This window comes from Salvelinus namaycush, unplaced genomic scaffold, assembly GCF_016432855.1.
Source record: "Salvelinus namaycush isolate Seneca unplaced genomic scaffold, SaNama_1.0 Scaffold41, whole genome shotgun sequence".
NCBI lineage: Eukaryota > Metazoa > Chordata > Actinopteri > Salmoniformes > Salmonidae > Salvelinus > Salvelinus namaycush.
Window position 1 is genome coordinate 93,568 of NW_024061098.1, and position 22,423 is coordinate 115,990.

At 43.6% G+C, this 22,423-nt stretch overlaps 1 protein-coding gene across 2 annotated transcripts in view; it reads left to right on the forward strand.

The window, feature by feature from the left end:
- The window catches only part of LOC120041137 (sorting nexin-27-like), a 42,441-nt gene that overhangs the window by 4,820 nt on the left and 15,198 nt on the right, over positions 1–22,423 (forward strand). For both annotated transcript variants that reach the window (XM_038986085.1, XM_038986086.1), the window contains exons 2-7: positions 8,019–8,250; positions 13,180–13,372; positions 17,628–17,692; positions 17,775–17,879; positions 21,081–21,159; positions 21,481–21,647. In XM_038986085.1, coding sequence (XP_038842013.1) covers positions 8,019–8,250; positions 13,180–13,372; positions 17,628–17,692; positions 17,775–17,879; positions 21,081–21,159; positions 21,481–21,647 — 841 coding nt within the window. The remainder of the gene's footprint in view (positions 1–8,018; positions 8,251–13,179; positions 13,373–17,627; positions 17,693–17,774; positions 17,880–21,080; positions 21,160–21,480; positions 21,648–22,423) is intronic.

Here is a 22,423-nt window from a genome sequence, read left to right on the forward strand (position 1 = left end):
TTGTCGTGCCGTGAGGGTGAGATTGTGCCGGTAGATATGCCTGCATTCGCTGCCCATTAAACTCCTCAGAGTTGCCGCTTGTACCTCGTTGGGTTTCTCATGTAGACCGGTCGCCAGCGCATAGTCCTCGAATTCATCCCTGAAGTTGTCCCAATTAGTATTCCAGTCCCCTGTGAGAACCATGTGATTTGGTGGCGGAATGTTCGCTGCCATAGCAATGGAATAGGAGATTTCTTTGCCTTCAGTCATGGAGGTAGGTAGTGATGCTAGCTAGCCAGCTAACAACGAGTTGATCAGTGTTGTGAGTAGGAAACGGCTTGTGTTCGCATATGGAACGTAACTGCGCCTATACTGTACTTAGCTACAAAAATAACAAACGTGTGTTTTCCGAGCCACTTCTGATACCATGTTTCTGTATGATAAGTTGGATTAAGGAATAAAGACAGACACCAATGTTAAGTTCAATAGCCTTGTTAAGCATTGTACAAATCCCTACGCCTGGAGTCTGGGGAACAGTCCAACTAGTCGATTACCTATCAACTAGACTCCGTAACAGCACCGTCATAGGATGCCACCTTTCCAACAAGTCAGTTCCTCAAATTTCTGACCTTCTAAAACTTCCCTGGTCAGCTGTAATTGTGACGTGGCAATGTCTAGCAACAACGTGGTAGGCCACACAAGCTTGCAGAACGGGACCACCGATCCAAACTGCCTCTGGAAGCAACTTCAGCACAAGAACCGTTCCTCGGTAGCTTCATAAAATGGGCTTCCATGGCCGAGCAGCCACACACAAGCCTAAGATCACCATGTATAATGCCAAATGTCGGCTGGAGTGGCGTAAAGGTCACCGCCACTGGACTCTGGAGCAGTGGAAATTGGTTCTCTGGAGTGATGAATCACGCTTCACCATGGCAGTCCGACGGACGAATCTGGGTTTGTCGGATGCCAGGAGAACGCTACCTGCCCCATTGCATAGTGCCAACTGTAAAGTTTGGTGGAGGAGGAATAATAGTCTGGGGCTGTTTTTTATGGTTCGGGCCCCTCAGATCCAGTGAAGGGAAATCTTAACGCTACAGCATACAATAACATTATAGAACAGGGGTAGGCATCCCTGGTCCTGCAGTGCTGCAGCATGTTCATGGTTCTTGATTTAACCAATCTGGACCAGGTGTGTGGAATTTAGTCAGTCACTGAACTGATCAATTAGCTCAGTTGGTCAGGTGTGGTGCCTAGTTGGTCCTGAGGCACTCGAGGAACAGGGTTACTTACCCCTATTGTAGATGATTCTGTACTTCCAACTTTGTGGCAACAGTTTGGGGAAGGTCCTTTCGCCCAACATCAGTGCCCGACCTCACTAATGCTCTTGTGGCTGAATGGAAGCAAGTCTCCCCAGCAATGTTCCAACAACTAGTGGAAGTCTTCCCAGAAGAGTGGAGGCTGTTATAGCAGCTCCATAGTAATGCCCATGATTTTGGAATGAGATGTTCGACGAGCATGTGTCCGCATACTTTTAGCCATGTAGTGTATGTATCTGGGGAGGACATTTCTCAATGGACAATTATCATTGTTACTTGCTGTAAATATGTACAGTACCAGTCAAAAGTTTGGACACACCTACTCATTCAAGGTTTTTTTTTTTTTTTTACTATTTTCTACATTGTAGAATAATAGGGATGACAAACTATGAAATAACACACATGGAATCATGTAGTAACAAAGTTCTAAACAAATCCAAATATATTTTATATTTGAGTTTCTTCAAAGTAGCCACCCTTTGCCTTGATGACAGCTTGGCATTTTCTCAACCAGCTTCATGAGGAATGCTTTTCCAACAGTCTTGAAGGAGTTCCCACATATGCTGAGCACTTGTTGGCTGCTTTTCCTTCACTCTGCGGTCCAGTAAGGCACCATCACACCATACATGCGTCTCTGCGTCTCACAAAGACACAGCGGTTGTAACCAAAAATCTCATTTGGATTCTTCAGACCAAAGGACAGATTTCCACTGGTCCAATGTCCATTGCTCATGTTTCTTGGCACAAGCAAGTCTCTTCTTATTATTGGTATCCTTTAGTAGTGGTTTCTTTGCAGCAATTCAACCATGAAGGCCTGATTCACAGTCTCCTCTGAACAGTTGATGTTGAGATGTCTGTTACTTGAACTCTGTGAAGCATTTATTTTGGTTGCAATATGAGGTGCATTTAACTCTAATGAACTTATCCTCTGCAGCAGAGGTAACTCTGGGTCTTCCTTTCCTGTAGCGGTCCTCATGAGAGACAGTTTCATCATAGCGCTTGATGGTTTTTGCAACTGCACTTGAAGAAACTTTAAGAATAAAGCTCTTAATTTTTCCTGATTGACTGACCTTCATGTCTTAGTAATGATGGACTGTCGTTTCTCTTTGCTTATTTGAGCTGTTCTTGCCATAATATGGACTTGGTCTTTTACCAAATAGGGCTATCTTCTGTATACCACCTCTACCTTGTCACAACACCAACTGATTGGCTCAAATGCATTAAGAAGGAAATTACACAAATTCACTTTTAACAGGCACACCTGTATATCGAAATGCATTCCAGGCGACTACCACATGAAGCTGGTTGAGAGAATGCCAAGAGTGTGCAAAGCTGTCATCAAGGCAAAGGGTGGCTACTTTGAAGAATGTCAAATATAAAATATATTTGGATTTGTTTAACACTTTTTTGGTAACTACATGATCCCATATGTGTTATTTCATAGTTTTGATGTCTTCAGTATTATTCTACAATGTAGAACATAGTAAAAAATAAAGAGAAATCTGTGTGTGTAATATATATCTAAACTTTTTGTGCATTTACGAGGCATTACAATACATTGTGAGATACACGTTGCCGACTTCAGATGAGTCCCGTGGGGCTTGGACTCTAGACATTTTTGTGAGAAGACCGATATCTGGTATGTCTCATGGTCTGTCAAACATAGTTGTAGCTCAGCCATCTTCCACTGCAGATGCAGAAGGCCCACATAGCCAGATGCGGATTGAGATGCAGCCCGAGATGCAGCCCATGCCAAAATAACTCTAGCTTAAACGGACAGATTTTGATGGTTATTTCAAAATATATATATATATTCTACCGTTCAAAATTTTGGGGTCACGTAGAAGTTTCCTTATTTTTCAAAGAAAGCACATTTTGTGTCCATTTTAAAATAACATCAAATTGATCAGAAATACAGTGTAGACATTGTTAATGTTGTAAATGACTATTGTAGTTGGAAACGGCTGATTTTTAATGGAATATCTACATAGGCGTACAGAGGCCAATTTATCAGCAACCATCACTCCTGTGTTCCAATGGCACGTGGTGTTAGCTAATCCAAGTTTTATCATTTTAAAATGCTAATTGATCATTAGAAAACCCTTTTTCAATTATGTTCGCACAGCTGAAAACTGTTGTGCTGATTTAAAGAAGCAATAAAAATGGCCTTTAGACTTGTTGAGTATCTGGAGCATCAGCATTTGTGGGTTCGATTTATAGGCTCAAAATGGCCAGAAACAAAGAACTTTCTTCGGAAACTCGTCAGTCTATTCTTGTTCTGAGAAATGGAGGCTATTCCATGCGAGAAATTGCCAAGAAACTGAAGATCTTGTACAACGCTATGTACTACTCCTATCACAGAACAGCGCAAACTGGCTCTAACCAGAATAGAAAGAGGTGTGGGAGGACCCAGTGCACAACTGAGCAAGAGGACAAGTACATTAGAGTGTCTAGTTTGAGAAACAGACGCCTCAAGTCCTCAACTGGCAGCTTCATTAAATAGTACCCGCAAAACACCAGTCTCAACGTCAACAGTGAAGAGGCGACTCCGGGATGCTGGCCTTCTAGGCAGAGTTGCAAATAAAAAGCCATATCTCAGACTGGCTAATAAAAATAAAAGATTAAGATGGGCAAAAGAACACACACTGGACAGAGGAAGATAGGAAAAAAGTGTTATGGACACACAAATCTAAGTTTGAGGTGTTCGTGTCACAAAGAACATTTGTGAGACGCAGAAAAAATGAAAAGATGCTGGAGGAGTGCTTGACGCCATATGTCAAGCATGGTGGAGGCAGTGTGATGGTCTGGGGTTGCTTTGGTGGTGGTAAAGTGGGAGATTTGAACAGGGTAAAATACATTTTGAAGAAGAAGACTATCTCTCCGTTTTGCAACGCCATGCCATACATACCCTGTGGACGGCACTTAATTGGAGCCAATTTCCTTTTACAACAGGACAATGACCCAAAGCACAGCTCTAAACTATGCAATAACTATTTAGGGAAGAAGCAGTCAGCTGGTATTCTGTCTATAATGGAGTGGCCAGCACATTCACCGGATCTCAACCCTATTGAGTTGTTGTGTGAGCAGCTTGACCTTATGGTATGTAAGAAGTGCCCATCAAGCCAATACTACTTGTGGGAGGTGCTTCAGAAAGCATGGGGTGAAATCTCTAGAGATTACCTCAACAAATTGACAACTAGAATGCCAAAGGTCTGTAAGGCTGTAATTGCTGCAAATGGAGGATTCTTTGACAAAAGCAAAGTTTGAAGGACACAATTATTATTTCAATTAAAAATCATTATTTATAACCTTGTCAATGTCTTGACTATATTTCCTATTCATTTTGCAACTCATTTCATGTATATTTTCATGGAAAACAAGGACCTTTCTAAGTGACCCAAACTTTTGAACAGTAGTGTATATTTTACTTAGATTGATACACGGGTGTGTCAATACCCTTCAGCATTAAAATCAAATCTAGTTAGCTAACGTTAGCTCGTGGTGCACAACAGGATTTTTGGAGTCAACTCCGACACGGAGAAATGAATGAGCACACACACATTACCTAATTATTGCGGAGTCCTACTAGGAAGACTACATTTGCATTCTAGAGGACTGACATGAGCATAATGCTGCTCATTTGCTCATCAATTTAGCATATAAAAGGCCTATTTTGTTTGAATATAGCTGATCTGTAGGAACTAGAATATTTTGGTGATATTTCTGCTCTGCGCAGCCTTGACGAATCCCATGGGATGATGTGGCGCACTCTACTCTAAGTCTATTCTTTGCCACTTTATAGCCCTATTCGGACCGGTGTTACTAGAGACATTGGTTATGTAATTATTATCCAAGCATGCACATTATTTAAGAGGACAATACACACTTCATTTTTTTCAAACTGCCCCCCCTGTAATTCTTAATTCTTTCAAATTGAATTGATGGAATCATGGAGGTTTTTCTTCTAGACGGGAAAATATTTCAGTCATTCTAGAAGTTAATAGGCTACACTAACTCATGCTTGGCTGCCAAATGTGTAGGTGTCCCCATCCATAATATTTCAATTGAAGTGTGATCATAATCATTATTTTAGCGATCCATGGTAGACATCCTTCCATATAAACCCCCCCTCAATCTTGCTGATTTGAGCTTCTGAACTGTATTTTCACTTGAGATGCGTTTATGGATGAGAAAGTGAATTTGCCATTTCCAAAAAGTTTAGCGCGGATGTCCAGCTTTGCAATCTATTGCATAGGACGGTGCTCACCAACCCTGTTCGTGGAGAGCTACCATCCTGTAGGTTTTCACTCCAACCCTAATCTTATTCAATAATTAGTCGGTAGGTGATCTTAATCCTATGATCATGAGCTGAGTGTCAGTTGTCATTGGTTTCTTGCTAACATCAGTATAATAAAAGGATGGCGTTAGATTATAAAGTCAGGGCGCTCTCTCACTCCAGTGTCCTCAGTATAATGACAGTGAGGTCAGTTATTCAACGTGTTACTCAACCAGCTGTAGACAGTTCAACTCAATAGTTTTTCTTGAACTGTCTGACGGTCTACCATAACCATGCTAATTACCCCAGTCTATTTATGTAGCCAGTAAATCATGCTTTGAAGTGTGTGTGTGTCCGGCCTATGGGTTGTTTGTAGTGTAAGTCCGTGTGTCTGGGTGGAGTTGAAACAGGCATGGCTGGACCCTTGAGACACTGTACTACAGCAATGTTTTTTTGGCAAGGCCAACACCTCAAGTCATAAATAGCCTATTTTAATCAACCTCAGAGGAGAGAATTAACTTTTCATACCATCCTTTAAAAAAGTAAAGGCTGCAAAGGATATGGTCTTTCTGTACCACGTTACTCGATTTATGTCATTGCAGAAGCGGTGCAGTCTCTGCTTTTATATGAAATGTTAGTTTCCCTTACTCTTGAAGAACATGAGTGGAAAATGGAATTGATACCAAACTTTTCTCTCTCAACGAAAAAGCGAGAGAAAGAATGAGGAACATGGTAGACCCAACTTGAGTCATCAGCATTTTTCTGCGTCCCAAATGGCACCCTATTCCCTACGTAGTGCACTACGGGCCCTGGTCAATATATAGAACATGAGGTGCCGTTGGGATTGCCTTCCTAACGCTAGGCTATATTTTTTATCAACAACTAGTGCAACTTGCCACTCTGCCTGTGTCATATGATCGGTAGTGTTCATGTGACACATTAACCAGCTACTACTGCTTTCCCCACGATTGGAAATAAACTTTGTAGTCATCAAGTTATTCCCCCGGTGCTGACACCACCTCTAGCTCACATGTCAGTGGATCAGGCCTATAGGTTGACCAAAGTTGTTTTATTTGCGCATGCACATTCTCTGTTTTACCAGATGGCTTTAGGCTGATGTCAATCGCCACTATTGATTGTGCAAAACATAAAATGTAGGCAATGTTTTAATTCGCGATTTCAATTCATTTAGATCCACCCTTGTCAATGAGTGAAAAATGTCTTATGAAGTAGCCTAGTATCAAGAAGTTGGGCAACTCAACTTCATCACTATTCAGTTCCCTACCTTCTCGTTTCTATTTAGGGTATTCGTGAGATGAATTTGGTGCTTCACTGAATTGTATTTCTGATTTGATAGAAGGATCAAGGCTACATTGAAGCTGTGTTGCGGAGAGGGGTTATCCTACACCAGGAATGGGCAACTGGTGGCCCTCAGATCAATTCAAAATGTGTTTGTGCATCAGCCCCTCATGAGTTCAGATTTTGTGGCACCCACCCCCATCAGTTGCCCATCCCTGGCCTACACCCTCTAGCCCTTTTTGCCTCCCATTCTTTTGAGTACCCCTGAATAAGCTTGAGGAAAGATCCAATTTCCCCTCAAGTCTTGTTGCTTTTTGCTTTCTCTTTCATATTAAACTCCTTTCTCTTCCATCTCCCCCCCACCTCTCAGCCTCTGTCTCTCTCACTCTTTTTTTTGGTATTACTGAAATGAATAAGTAATGATGGAAACAGTGTGTATGGCAAGCAGGTGCTCCCCTGCCCTCCCTCCCTCCACCCCCTTTGTTTTGATAAGCAGATTAGCCAATACACCTGATGCTGCTGCCATCTGGCCTCAGTACTGTTAGTTAGCCTTGGACGGTATACGGTAGGGATGTGACAAATTGACAATTTTGCTTTTTAAATCGTGTTTCCATTCAAACAAAACAAATCATACAATTGCACGTCAATTCACAATGTACACTGAACCAAAATATAAATGCAACATGTAAAGTGTTGGTCCCATGTTTCATGAGATGAAATTAAAGAACCCAGAATTTCCATTCACACATAAAGCTTATTTCTCTAAAATGTTGTGCACATGTTTGTTTACATCCCTGTTAGTGAGCATTTCTCATTTGCCAAGATAATCCATCCACCTGACAGGTGTGGCATATCAAGAAGCTGATTTAACAGCATGATCATTACACAGGTGCACCTTGTACTGGGTACAATAAAAGGCCACTCTAAAATATGCAGTTTTGTCACAACACAATGCCACAGATGTCTCAAGGTTTGAGGGAGCACACAATTGGCATGCTGAATGCAGGAATGTCCACCAGAGATGTTGCCAGATAATTTAATGTTAATTTCTCTACCATAAGCCGCCTCAAACGTCACCAAAAACTACCACCATGAATGGGCATAACATGAGCACAACTGATTCCATTCTGCCATCTATGCGTCCCACAGTAATGGAGTGAGCGTGGAAGGGGCCACCCACAAGCAGGTGGTGGATCTGATCCGGGCCGGAGAGAGGGAGCTGGTGCTGTCCGTGCTGTCTGTGCCTCTCCAGGAGGCAGACTGCCTGGAGGCTGGGGACGAGAGCGCGGCCCAGCTCAGCTACGACTACAGCGACAAGCAGGCCGTACCCATCTCCATCCCCACCTTCAAGCACGTGGAGCAGCACGCCGAGAGGTTTGTGGTGAGTAAAAAATGTATTACAGTGACAGTTAACACATGTACAATGCAACCTATATGTATCCCTTCCCAGTTAAAGAATGTGTACGTGCAGGGCTCTAAATTAAATACATTAATTGGTGGCACTGCTGCTCCTAACTTAAAAATGTAGGAGCACAGTATAATATATAGGAGTACCAGAAAATATGCTTCTGCCTACTTCTGAAACACATGTTGTGCCCTACAAAGAAATATATAACCCTATAAATACATGTTTTGTTTTAAAATGTTAATACAAATACCTAATCATTGAAATAAGTCATTTGTGGAATATTAGGTTTCAACATTATGTAAAAGCAATATTTTCACACTGCGATGCATTACATAAATTGTACACTTGCTTTTTTCACAAACCTTTTTCTCATGGTATGTTCATAATGAAACTGTAAACACATTGGCTAGTTAACACACTAGACAACTAAATCAAAACTTGAGTTGCGTGGCGATTTGCTAAATGAAGGACTTCAAGAGCAACTTGAGCCGACACTCACGCTACTGAAAACAGGTGCGTCTTTCTCAATGTTCACTATTTACTCACGTTTTAAGAGGATGTTATTCCCTTAATACTGGGAGTTGAGACATACAGTTCACAGCATTACAAAGCTAAAATGGGGAACTATAAAATCTGTGTTTCGGAGAACGCGGTATAATCACAGACTCCAGACATTAAAACTGAATGTATTGAATTTAGTATGGAGTCAACTAAAATGTATTGAACCAAGTTAATGTTAAGACATGAATAAAATCCATCAGTGAATTGTATTTTTGTGCAAATTTCTGAAACTGCATAGGCATGCCCCTGTTTGTGTATGCAGGGCGTGTAGATCTACACTTTGTGTAGCAGTTAGCGATTATGCTAATGATAACCTTCTAGTAGAGATCAAACCTTATTTGTCACATGCGCCGAATACAAGTGTAGACCTTACCGGGAAATGCTTGCTTACCCTTAACCAACAGCTCAGTTCAAGAAGATTTAATAAAATATTTACCAAATGGACTACAGTAAAAACTAATAATAAAAAGTAACACAATAAGAATAACAATAACGAGGCTATATACAGGGGGTACCGGTACCGAGTCAGTGTGTGAGGGTACAGGTTAGTTGAGGTAATTTGTACATGTAGGTAGGGGTGAAGTGACTGCATAGATAATAAACAGCAAGTAGCAGCAGTGTACAAAAGGGAGAGGGGGGTCAATGTAACTATTTGGCGATTTTATTAATTGTTCAGCAGTCTTATGGCTTGGGAGTAGAAGCTGTTGAGGAGCCTTTTGGTCCTAGACTTGGCGCTCCGGTACTGCTTGCCGTGCGGTAGCAGAGAAAACAGTTTATAATTGCTGGAATCTCTGGCAATTTTATGGGCTTTCCTCTGATACCGGCTATTTTATATAGGTCCTGGATGGCAGGAAGCTTGGCCCCAGTGATGTACGGGGCCGTATGCACTTCCCTCTGTAGCGCCTTACGGTCAGATGCTGAGCAGTTGCTATACCAGGCGGTGATGCAACCAGTCAGGATGCTCTCGATGGTGCAGCTGTAGAACCTTTTGAGGATCTGCGGTTTTGTCATGCCCTCTTCACGACTGTCTTGGTATGTTTGGACCATGATAGTTTGTTGGTGATGTGGACACCAAGGAACTTGAAACTCGACCCGCTCCACTACAGCCCCGTCGATGTTAATGGGGGCCTGTTCGGCCTGCCTTTTCCTGTAGTCCACAGTCGGCTCCTTTGTCTTGCTCACATTGAGGGAGAGGTTGTTATCCTGGCACCACACTGCCAGTTCTCTGACCTACTCCCTATAGGCCGTCTCATCATTGTCGGTGATCAAGCCTACCACCGTTGTGTCGTCAGCAAACTTAATGATGGTGTTGGAGTCGTGTTTCGCCACGCAGTTGTGGGTGAACAGGGAGTACAGGAGGGGACTAAGTACACACCCCTGAGTGGCCCCAGTGTTATGGATCAGCTTGACAGACGTGTTATTTTCTACTCTTACCACCTGGGGGCGGCCTGTCAGGAAGTTCAGGATCCAGTTGCAGAGGGAGGTGTTTAGCCCCAGAGTCCTTAGCTTAGTGATGAGCTTTGTGGGCACTATGGTGTTGAACGCTGAGCTGTAGTCAATGAACATCATTCTCACATAGGTGTTCCTTTTGTGCAGGTGGGAAGGGCAGTGCTGAGTGCAATGGAGATTGCATCATCTGTGGATCTGTTGGGACGGTATGCGAATTGGACTGGGTCTAGGGAGTCTGGGAGGATGCTGTTGATGTGAGCTATGACCAGCCTTTCAAAGCACTCCATGGCTACTGACGTGAGTGCCACGGGAAGGTAATCATTTAGGCAGGTTACCTTCGCTTCCTTGGGCACAGGGACTATGGTGATCTGCTTGAAACATGTAGGTATTACAGACTCGGTCAGGGAGAGGTTGAAAATGTCAGTGAAGACATGACAGTTGGTCCGTGCATGCTTTAATTACACGTCCTGGTAATCCGTCTGGCCCAGCAGCTTTGTTAATGTTGACCTGTTTAAAGGTTTTGTTCACATCGGCTACCGAGAGCGTTATCACAGTGCTCCAGAACATCTGGTGCTCACGTGCATGCTTCAGTGTTGCTTGCCTCGATGCGAGCATAAAAGGCATTTAGCTCATCTGGTAGGCTCGCGTCACTGGGAAGCTCGTGTCTGGGTTTCCCTTTGTAGTCCGTAATAGTTTTCAAGCCCTACCACATCGGACGATTCAATCTTAATTCAGTATTGACGCTTTGCTTGTTTGGTGGTTTGTCTGAGGGCATAGCGGGATTTCTTATAAGCATCCGGATTAGTCTCCCACTCCTTGAAAGGGGCAGCTCTAGCCTTTAGTTCGATGCGGATGTTGCCTGTAATCCGTGGCTTCTGGTTGGGATATGTATGTACGGTCACTGTGGAGACGACGTCATCGTTGCACTTATTGATGAAGCCGATGACTGAGGTGTTGTACTCCTCAATGCCATTGGATGAATCCCGGGACATATTCCAGTCTGTGCTAGCAAAACAGTCCTGTAGTGTAGCATCCGCGTCATCAGACCACTTCCGTATTGAGCGAGTCACTGGTACTTCCTGCTTTAGTTTTTGCTTGTAGCAGCCCGCATGCTTCTGCCCTGCCCACATCTGAGTGAAGGAAGATGGGCGAACAGGCCATGGCTTGGGTGGCTGGGGTCCATGATTTATCTTTTTGGCCTACCTTCGACATCTGGTGTTGTAGGTGTCCTGATGGGCAGGACAGTGATGCAGCCTGACAGTATGGTCTCTATAGTGCTCCTGTAGAATTCTGAGGTCCCAGTAGGATAGGCCGAATTCTTTCAGCATCCTGAGGTTGAAGAGTCGCTGACGTGCTTTCTTCACCACGGTGTCCGTGTGGTTTGACCATTTCAGCTTCTCGGAGATGTGCACGCCAAGGAACTTGACGTTTTGGACCGCCTCCACGTCGGCCCGTTGATGAGGATGGGGGCGTGCCCAGCCTGGTTCCTCCTGAAGTCCACAAACGGCTCCTTTGTTTTGTTGAGGGAGAGGTTGTTTACCTGCCACCGCCGTCAGTGCGTACCTCCTCCCTATAGGCCGTCTCATCGTTGTTTGTAATCAGGTCTACTACTTTCGCGTCGTCAGATGAACTTGATGATAGCGTTGGAACTGTAAGGCCACGCAGTTGTGGATGTACAGGAGGGGACTGAGGACGCACCCTTGTGGGACCCCGTGTTGAGAATCAGTGTGGAGGAGGTAATGTTGCCTACCTTCACCACCAGGGGGGCGGCCCGTTGAAGGCCGAGCTGTAGTTGATGAATAGCATCCTCACATATTCATTATTTCTGTCCAGGTGGGTGAGGGCAGTGCAATTGTGATTGTGTCGTCAAGCAAACTGGCTAACATTAGCTAGCTTGCTAGCTACTTCCAGACACAAATGAGAGAACACCTCACTCTGACCATTTTACTCGCCCTAACAGAGCTGGTTAGGCTGTTTTCATGTTATCCAGAGTGTTGGTGACTGCAACTGTGCTGCTGGAAACAATTTCATTACACCATTTTCAAGGGTGTTGAGCGTTTATAAATTCAGCAGTTATTCTCCGCTCTGGTACACTCAGACGAGAGTGCTCTGAAATCGGAGTAGATAGCCAGAGCAAATTTAAGAAAGCACCCAAATGACCATTGAGAACGCGCGACTATACAGCTAAGCTAAGAATGACGGGAATAATCAAGTCAATAAACGTTGGGCAGTTAGATAGCATAGTTAATATACTGGCAAGTTCAATGTATTAGTAGGCAACTAACGTTAGGTAGCTAGCTTACAAACCGGTACATACTGCTGTAATGATATGCTATGTGGTTTGTAAGGATAGCGTAGCTAACAAATTGTCAGCCAACATAACGTGTAAGGTAACTTATTTGAAAAGTAATTACTTTATTACATTGCTCAACATTTTCTTAACATTGTCATAATTAGTTAAAGCATTGCATTTGTATCCGCTCTCGTGGGATTTTATTAAAATCTGAAAACGATGTGAAGCCACGCCCACTTTTTGAAGAATTGCATTGTTGGCCCTAAAAGCATGGAAATAATGATTGTATACTTCGTATTTTGACGAATGTAGTACGACATCAGGGAACTTTTGGCATACTAACTATATCCATACCGTGACAAATAAGCATAATATATACTCAATTTACGACACAAATAGTATGATTCGTGCGGTTAGTATGAGTATTCGAACACAGCTCATGTCGCACGGCAAAAAATGTAGGAGCATATGTAACCAAAATGGTCGCACTTAAGAGTCCTGTGTACATGTCCAATCTTTTACAAGTGAATACGGTGCATCATTTCCCCAGTGCTCTGTCATATGATGCCTTCCAGCTCACCTCGGTCTGTCCCCTACAGGTGTACAACGTGTACATGTCGGGCAGGCAGCTGTGCGCCAAGCGTTACCGAGAGTTTGCTATCCTGAACCAGAACCTAAAGAGGGAGTTTGCCAGCTACACCTTCCCCAAGATCCCCGGGAAGTGGCCCTTCTCCCTGTCTGAGCAGCAGCTGGACGCACGCCGCAGGGGCCTGGAGGAGTATCTGGAGAGAGGTGAGGTGTTCGAGGAGAATAAGGGAGCAAAGGTAGTGAAGGAGGTATTGTAGAGAATTGAGGAGAGGTAAATAAGGAAAATACTCAAGGTTCAGGATGGCAACTTAATTCCATTCAATAATGTTGTAACGCTGACATGCGGATAGTGCCTATAGATCCAGCACCACAGGCATCATATTACGCAGACGTATATTTCACATATATACTGAGTATACCAAACATTAAGAACACCTTCCTAATATTGACTTGCACCCCCCCAATTTTGCCCTCAGAACAGAAGGCCAGCATCCCGGAGTCTCCTCTTCACTGTTGACGTTGAGACTGGTGTTTTGCGGGTACTATTTATTACAGCTGCCAGTTGAGGACTTGTGAGGCGTCTGTTTCTCAATCTAGACACTCTAATGTACTTGTCCTCTTGCTCAGTTGTGCATCGGGGCCTCCCACACCTCTTTCTATTCTGATTAGAGCCAGTTTGCACTGTTCTGTGAAGGGAGTAGTAGTACACAGCGTTGTACGAGATCTTCCGTTTCTTGGCAATTTCTCGCATGGAATAGCCTTAATTTCTCAGAACTAGAATAGACTGACGAGTTTCAGAAGAAAGTTCTTTGTTTCTGGCCATTTTGAGCCTGTAATTAAACTCACAAATGCTGATGCCCCAGGTACTCAACAAGTCTAAAGAAGGCCAGTTTTATTGCTTCTTTAATCAGTACAACAGTTTTCAGCTGTGCTAACATAATTGCAAAAGGGTTTTCTAATAATCAATTAGCCTTTTAAAATTATAAACTTGGATTAGCTAACACAACGTGCCATTGGAACACAGGAGCTGATTGTTGCTGATAATGGGCCTCTGTACGGCTATGTAGATATTCCATTAAACATCAGCCGTTTCCAGCTACAATAGTCATTTATAACGTTAACAATGTCTACACTGTATTTCTGATTAATTTGATATTTTAATGGACAAAAAATTTGCTTTTCTTTCAAACACCAAGGACATTTCTAAGTGACCCCAAACTTTTGAACAGTGGTAAAGTGGGGTAAAGTGACAATGCATGAATAATAAACAGAGTAGCAGCAGCATGACAATCTGTGGTGGGGACAATGCAAGTAGTCCGGGTAGCAATTTGATTAACTTTTCAAGAGTTATTGCTTGGGGGTAGAAGCTGTTAAGAAGCCTTTTTGACCTAGACTTGGTGCTCCGGTACCGCTAGCCGTGCGGTAGCAGAGAGGAACGTCTATGAATAGGGTGGCTGGAGTCCTTGGCAATTTTTTGGGCCTTCCTCTGACACCGCCTGGCATAGAGGTCCTGGGTGGCAGGAAGCTTGGCCCCAGTGATGTACTGGGCCGTACACACTACCCTCTGTAGTGCCTTGCGGTCGGAGGCCGTGCAGTTGCCGTACCAGGCGGTGATGCAACCAGTCAGGATGCTCTCGATGGTGCAGTTGTAGAACCTTTTGAGGATCTGAGGACCCATGCCAAATCTTTTCAGTCTCCTGAGGGGGAATAAGTGTTGTCGTGGCCTCTTCATGACTGTCTTGGTGTGTTTGGATCATGATAGTTTGTTGGCTATGTGGACACTAAGGAACTTGAAGTTCTCAACCTGCTCCACTACAGCCCTGTCGATGAGAATGGGGGCGTGCTCGGTCCTTCTTTTTCTGTAGTCCACAATCATCTCCTTTGTCTTGATCACGTTCAGGGAGAGGTTGTTATCCTGGCACCACACTGTCTCTGACCTCCCTATAGACTGTCTCATCGTCAGTGATCAGGCCTACCACTGTTGTGTCATCGGCAAACTTAATGATGGTGTTGGAGTCGTGCTTGGCCGTGCAGTCATGGGTGAACAGGGAGTACAGGAGGGGACTGAGCACGCACCCTGAGGGGCCCCTGGGTTGAGGACCAGCGTGGCAGATGTTGTTACCTACCCTTACCACCTGGGGGTGGCCCGTCAGGAAGTCCAGGATCCAGTTGCAGAGGGAGGTGTTTAGTCTCAGGGTCATTAGCTTAGTGATGAGCTGTGAGGGCACTATGGTGTTGAACGCTGAGCTGTAGTCAATGAATAGCATTCTCACGTAAGTGTTCCTTTTGTCCAGGTGGGAATGGGCAGTGTGGAGTGCAGTAGAGATTGCATCATCTGTGGGTCTGTTGGGGCGGTATGCAAATTGGAGTGGGTCTAGGGTTTCTGGGATAATGGTGTTGATGTGAGCCTTGACCAGCCTTTCAAAGCACTTCATGGCTACAGACTTGAGTGCTACGGGTCAGCAGTCATATAGTCAGGTTACCTTGGTGTTCTTGGACACAGGGAATATGGTGGTCTGCTTGAAACATGTTGGTATTACGGACTCGGTCAGGGGCAGGGACAGGTTGACAATGTCAGTCAAGACACTCCGAGAGCGTGTACTCCGAGCACACGTCCTGGTAATCCGTCTGGCCCTGCGGCCTTGTGAATGTTGACCTGTTTAAAGGTCTTACTCACATCGGCTACGGAGAGCGTGATCACACAGTCGTCCAGAACAGCTGATGTTCTCATGCATGCATCAGTGTTGCTTGCCTCGAAGTGAGCATAGAAGTTATTTAGCTCGTCTGGGAGGCTCATGTCACTGGGCAGCTCGCGGCTGTGCTTCCCTTTGTAGTCCATAATAGTTTGCAAGCCCTGTCACATCCGACGAGCTTCGTAGCTGGTGTAGTACAATTCAATCTTAGTTCTGTTACTGTCGCTTTGCCTGTTTGATAGTTTGTCGGAGGGCATAGTGGGATTTCTTATAAGCTTCCGGGTTAGAGTCCCGCTCCTTGAAAGCGGCAGCTCTACCCTTTAGCTTAGTGTGGATGTTGCCTGTAATCATGGCTTTTGGTTGGGGTATGTACGTATGGTCTATGTGGGGACGATGTCATCGATGCATTTATTGATGAAACCAGTGACTGATGTGGTGTACTCCTCAATGCCATCGGAAGAATCCCGGAACATATTCCAGTCTGTGCTAGCAAAACAGTCCTGTAGCTTAGCATCTGCGTCCTCTGACCACCTCCTTATTGAGCGAGTCACTGGTACTTCCTGCTTTAGTTTTTGCTTGTAAGCAGGAATCAGGAGGATAGATTTATGGTCAGAAACCAGTGTGCCTGGCACCTACTACCAGAGACAATTACATTTACACTTTGAATGGTACACATACACAATCCCTGTCTCAATTGTCTCAAGGCTTATTAATCCTTCTTTAACCTGTATCCTCCCCTTCATCTGCACTGATTTGAAATGGATTTAACAAGTGACATCAATAAGGGATCATAGCTTTCACCTGGTCAGTCTTTGTCATGGAAAGAGCAGGTGTTCTTAATGTTTTGTATATCCGGTGGCTATTATTATTATTGTCTATTTAATTATGTGTTGCTTGGCATCATGGGAAAATCATGGGAAAATCTAAAGAAATCAGCCAAGACCTCAGAAGAAAAATTGTAGACCTCCACAAGTCTGGTTCATCCTTGGGAGCAATTTCCAAACGTTCATCTGTACAAACAATAGTACGCAAGTATAAACACCATGGGACCACGCAGCCGTCATACCGCTCAGGAAGGAGACGCATTCTGTCTTCTAGAGATGAACGTACTTTGGTGCGAAAAGTGCGAATCAATCCCAGAACAACAGCAAAGGACCTTGTCAAGATGCTGGAGGAAACGGGTACAAAAGTATGTATATCCACAGTAAAACGAGTCCTATATCGACATAACCTGAAAGGCCGCATGAAGAAGCCACTGCTCCAAAACCGCCATAAAAAAGCCAGACTACGGTTTGCAACTGCACATGGGGACAAAGATCCCCCTACAGAAAATTTGTGGGCAGAACTGAACCAGCTCGGTCAGGAGGAATGGGCCAAAATTCACCCAACTTATTGTGGGAAGGCTACCCAAAACGTTTGACTCAAGTTAAACAATTTAAAGGCAATGCTACAAAATACTAATTGAGTGTATGTAAACTTCTGACCCACTGGGAATATGATGAAAGAAATAAAAGCTGAAATAAATAATTCTCTTTACTATTATTCTGACATTTCACATTCTTAAAATACAGTGGTGATCCTAACTGACCTAAGACAGGGTATTTTTACTTGGATTAAATGTCAGGAATTGTGAAAAACTGAGTTTAAATGTATTTGGCTAAGGTGTATGTAAACTTCCGACTTCAACTGTATGTATGTGTATGTTCAAAGTGTGCATGTGAATGCAATATGTTAAGATGACCTTTTGCTCTCTTCTCCTTCTGCAGTTTGTTCTGTGCGGGTGATTGGGGAGAGTGACATCATGCAGGAATTCCTGTCTGAATCAGATGAGGTATGTTTGTGCAGGCAGTTTCCATAGCTGTGTGTGACACACACACACACTGATGCTCACCCTTCCTTTCTCTGTTTGTCAGAATGACAATGGTGTGTCAGACGTGGAGCTGCGGATATCTCTGCCAGACAAGACAACCATCTCGGTCAGGGTGCGCAAGAACAGCACGACTGACCAAGTCTACCAGGTATAGAGCAGTGCTGTGTTCCTCACTTCTAGTCCTAGAGGCAGGGCTCTAAAGTGTGACAGCACAAAGCACGAATAAGGCAGAGAGGGAGAGGATTTGGCAGCCCCAGATGGCTATGGTGTGTGCATTTTCCACCTCTCAAAACATGGTGCTAATAAAGTTAACAAAGCCCTTGCTAGTTTAGCTAGCTAGCTACAGTGCCTTCAGAAAGTGTTCATACCCCTTGACTTATTTTGACACATTTTGTTACAGCTTGAATTCAAAATTGATTAAATTGATTTCTCACCCATCTACACACAATACCCCTTAATGACAAGGTGAAAACATTCGATTTTTGGGGGCCAAATGAAATACAGCAATATCTCATTTACATAATTCACACCCGTGTCAATACTTTGTAGATGCATCGTTGGTGGCGATTCCAGCTTTGAGTCGTCTTGGGTTTGTCTATCAGCTTTGTACAGATTTTCTCAAGCTCTGTTACGTTAGATGGGGAGCAGCGGTGAACAGCAGTCTTCCACAGATTTTCAATGGGATTCAAGTCTGGAGTGCACTCTGAAGCAGGTTCTCAACAAGGATTTCCCAGTATTTGGCTCCATTCGTCGTTCCTCTATCCTTACCAGTCTCCCAGTCCCTGCTGCTGAATAGCATTCCCATAGCATGATGCTGCCACCACCATTCTTCACAGTAGGGATGGTGTTAGACAGGTGATGAGGTGTGCCTGGTTTTCTCCAGACATAGCGCTTTGCATTCAGGCCGAAGAGTTAAGTTTTTCTCATCAGACCACATAATCTTTTGCCTTATGTTCTGAGTTTTTCACGTCACTTTTTGCAAACTACAGGCGTGCTGTTATTTGCCTTTTTCTCAGGATGGCTTCTGTCTGGCCACTCCCATAAAGCCCAGATTGGCGAAGTGCTGTAGAGACTGTTGTCCTTCTGGCATATTCTCCCATCTCAGTAAATGAACTATGTTGTTCTGTCAGTGGTCATTGGGTTCTTGGTCACCTCTCTGACCAAGGTCCTTCTTGCCTGGTTGCTCAGTTTGGTTGGACTGGCAGTCTGGGTAGTTCCATATTTTTTTCAATTTCACAATGATGGAGACCACTGTGCTTCTGGAAACTTTCAAGACTTTTTAGAAATAGTTGTATACAGTTCTTTGGACTTCATGGTCTAGTTTCTGCTCTGACATGCACTGTCAACTGTGGGACCTTATATAGACCGCTGTTTCTTTCTAAATCATGTCTAAACAATTGAATTGGCCACAGGTGGACTCCAATCAAGTTGTAGCGACATGTCAAGTATGATCAAATGAAATTGGATGCACCTGAGCAATATGTGTCATGTCAAAACAAAGAGTTGTGATGCTTATATCAATTTAGATTTCTTTCTGAAAATGTTTCATACATTTCAAAACTTTTCACTTTGTCATTATGGGGTCTTTTGTATAGATGGGTGAGGGGGAAAATATATATTTAATCCAATTGAATTCAGGCTAACAATGTGGAATAAGTTGAGGGGTATGAATACTTTCTGAAGGCACTGTAGATGCAATGATGACGATTACAGAAACTGCAATGCTGGTAAATATGTTATACGCCATTCTCTTGATTGATGGGCTGGTGCTGCTTGTAATAGACTTGCGAGCCCTCATCTCCGCATTTTCAGTGCCACAGCCAAACTTCAACTACTGGGCTAGACTATTGTGGTCGGCAGTGTTGACAACAGAAATGCTACAGTCATTTAAATGAATCAATAACCAGCAATAAGTAGTTTAAAATGAAGTAGCCTACCTTTGGCTGGCTGTCATGTTCCATTAAATTGGATTATGATTGCTTTTTTCAACTGGGATTATTATCCAACAAAGTAGGTAAGGTTCTAGCCACCAATTTAGCCCCCACTGTGCATGGAAATGTGAAGCACAAGCCATTGATCATACAGGCCTATCACATGTGGATGCTCAAAAAATGTTTATTTTTATTTTTGAAGCAGATACCTATATTAATGAATAAGCAGGTCCATCTTAAATCTGGTATTATGCAATGGGCTATCGGTTTCATACAAAATATTTCTCCTTTTCTTGGCTATTTCTATGGCCTCTGCTACAGTAATATGCTGCAGTACTTTACAAACCGTTTATATATACACCCTTTTAAAGAGTGTATCATTTTCAATGTGATTCAACTCGATAGTTAAATAGTGCTTTTACACAATGTAGAAACTAGTATTCCACCAAGGACTTTGTAATTTCAATGACAGGTTTTTGTATCAACATTTTAGCTTTTTATAATAATCAAATGTCTTTACAGGTTACGTATTAGTTTCTAGTGTACAACGTGGTCCAGAAGTATTTAGAATTCATATAGGCTATGATGTCAATTAAAAATATATATTTTCTGGTGCTTGTACATTTTATGTTGTGCTCCTAGCTTTTTTTTTTTTAAGTCGTGAGCACCTGTGCTACCAATGACATTGAGAAAGAAAAAAGAAGGAAAGTCCTGCCTAGAGGGCAACAGTGTGTACTGGCTTTCTTTACAGCCCAGCACTGCAATACCTGGGGCCTGCGTGGCCTGTATTCACAAAGCATCGAAAAGTAGGTGTGCTGATCTAGGATCACGTCCTTACCTGTCTTATTATGATATGAAAGTCATAACTGATCCGTGATCAGCGCTCCTACGCTGAGACACTTGGGCCGTGTTCAGGTGACCGTAACATTACAGAACTTTCAGATAGAAATGTTGATATGATTGCTGTGTCAGATATGATGGGGACTCGTCAGCTCTTCATTCTATTTCTAATTTTAAACGTCAGTACACCACTGAATACACCCCTGATTCAACCAATCAACTTCTATGTTAATAATGCATTTTATTTCAAGCGCTTTTCAAGACACCCAAAGTCACTTTATATGCACAAGAAAATCTGCAGGATAAAAATAATTAAATCTCACATTAAAATAAGTGTACATAGAAGTACACTAAACATAAGGACAGACGAACAATGGAGATATTAATGAAATCATCAAGACCCTGGCTAGTTGAATCATCTGGTGGGTTAATGCTGGGACAAAGTTTGCACTCATAGGACCAGAGTGTATAACACTAGATCAATATCAATGCATGCATAGCTCTTATGTGACTGAATGGTGCTTGACTATCAATAACTGATGGGCCGCCACTGTACTTTCCCTCTCTCCATCCCCCAGGCTTTAGTGATGAAGGTTGGTATGGACAGCATCATGGCCAGCTACTTTGCCCTCTTTGAAGTCATCAACCACTCCTTTGGTAAGACCATTCATCTGTTTATTCATTCATTCCTCTGGAGTCCACAGCTAGTCCATGTACCGACCCCTTTCACCTTTACTCTTCTGATCAGTACAGTTGCATCTCAAGTAGTCTAAAGTGGCTTCCTCTCCATGTCTCCTTCCCTTCAACTGCATTGATCTTCAAACACAGAGAAATTGAAATGAAAGTAGCCACCGAAACATGTTTCCGCCATGCCGTCTCTTCACAGCCTGTGTTTCTCCAGATCTGTGCTGATGACAGGAAGGTGAAACCTCTAGTCTATTGAGACGCGCCCTTAACCTCCTCTCCCCCTTTCCCTAGTGAGAAAACTGGCCCCCAACGAGTTCCCCCACAAGTTGTATGTGCAGAACTACACATCGGCCGTGCCGGGTACCTGTCTGGCCCTCCGCAAGTGGCTCTTCACCTCTCATCAGGAGGAGGAGCTGCTCAGGGACAAACCTCTGGCCGTTCACTACTGCTTCCACCAGGTAAGAGCTCTCTCTTGACTGTCGTTCCAACTATCTGTTGGAGGCTTAAAATACTTTAAACTTTCAAATCTGGCTGGCAATTGTTGTAGTCCAGACCAATGTTCCCTCTAAGCTGTGCGCTTTCGCGCAGCTCCCCTTCATACTGCCGTGCAGAAGAAATATGAGCGCGTTCAGAGAAGCATGAGATTGAACTTCACTCAACTTTCTAGAGTTTTCTCCTTTAGTTAACACTATCAACATGTTGCTCTACTGTGGGAATTGTGCTCGAATCAATGCAATATTAGCCACTCTCAATGTAACATACCGAAACAAAACGAAGTATGCAAGCCTTAGTATGCAAGACTAACTGCAAGAGATGTTCTTGTCAGCAGAGCGCATTGGAGTAAAATTCTATTGCATTGACAGGCATGACTCAGGCCCGTACTCTACACAGACTGGTGCGCCATAACCAATCAGAGTTGCAGTAGGCCTGTTTGAGTGGCGCAGCGGTCTAAGTCGCTGCATCTCAGTGCAAGAAGCATCACTACAGTCCCTGGTTGGAATCCAGGCTGCATCACATCTGGCCGTGATTGGGAGTCCCATTGGGTGGCGCAAAATTGGCCCAGCGTTGTCCGGGATTGGCTGGGGAAGGCCGTCATTGTACAGTTGAAGTTGGAAATTTACATACACAAAAACACGTTTTTCAACCACTCCACAAATTTCTTGTTAACAAACTATAATTTTTGCAAGTCGGTTAAGACATCTACTTTGTGCATGACACAAGTAATTTTTCCAAC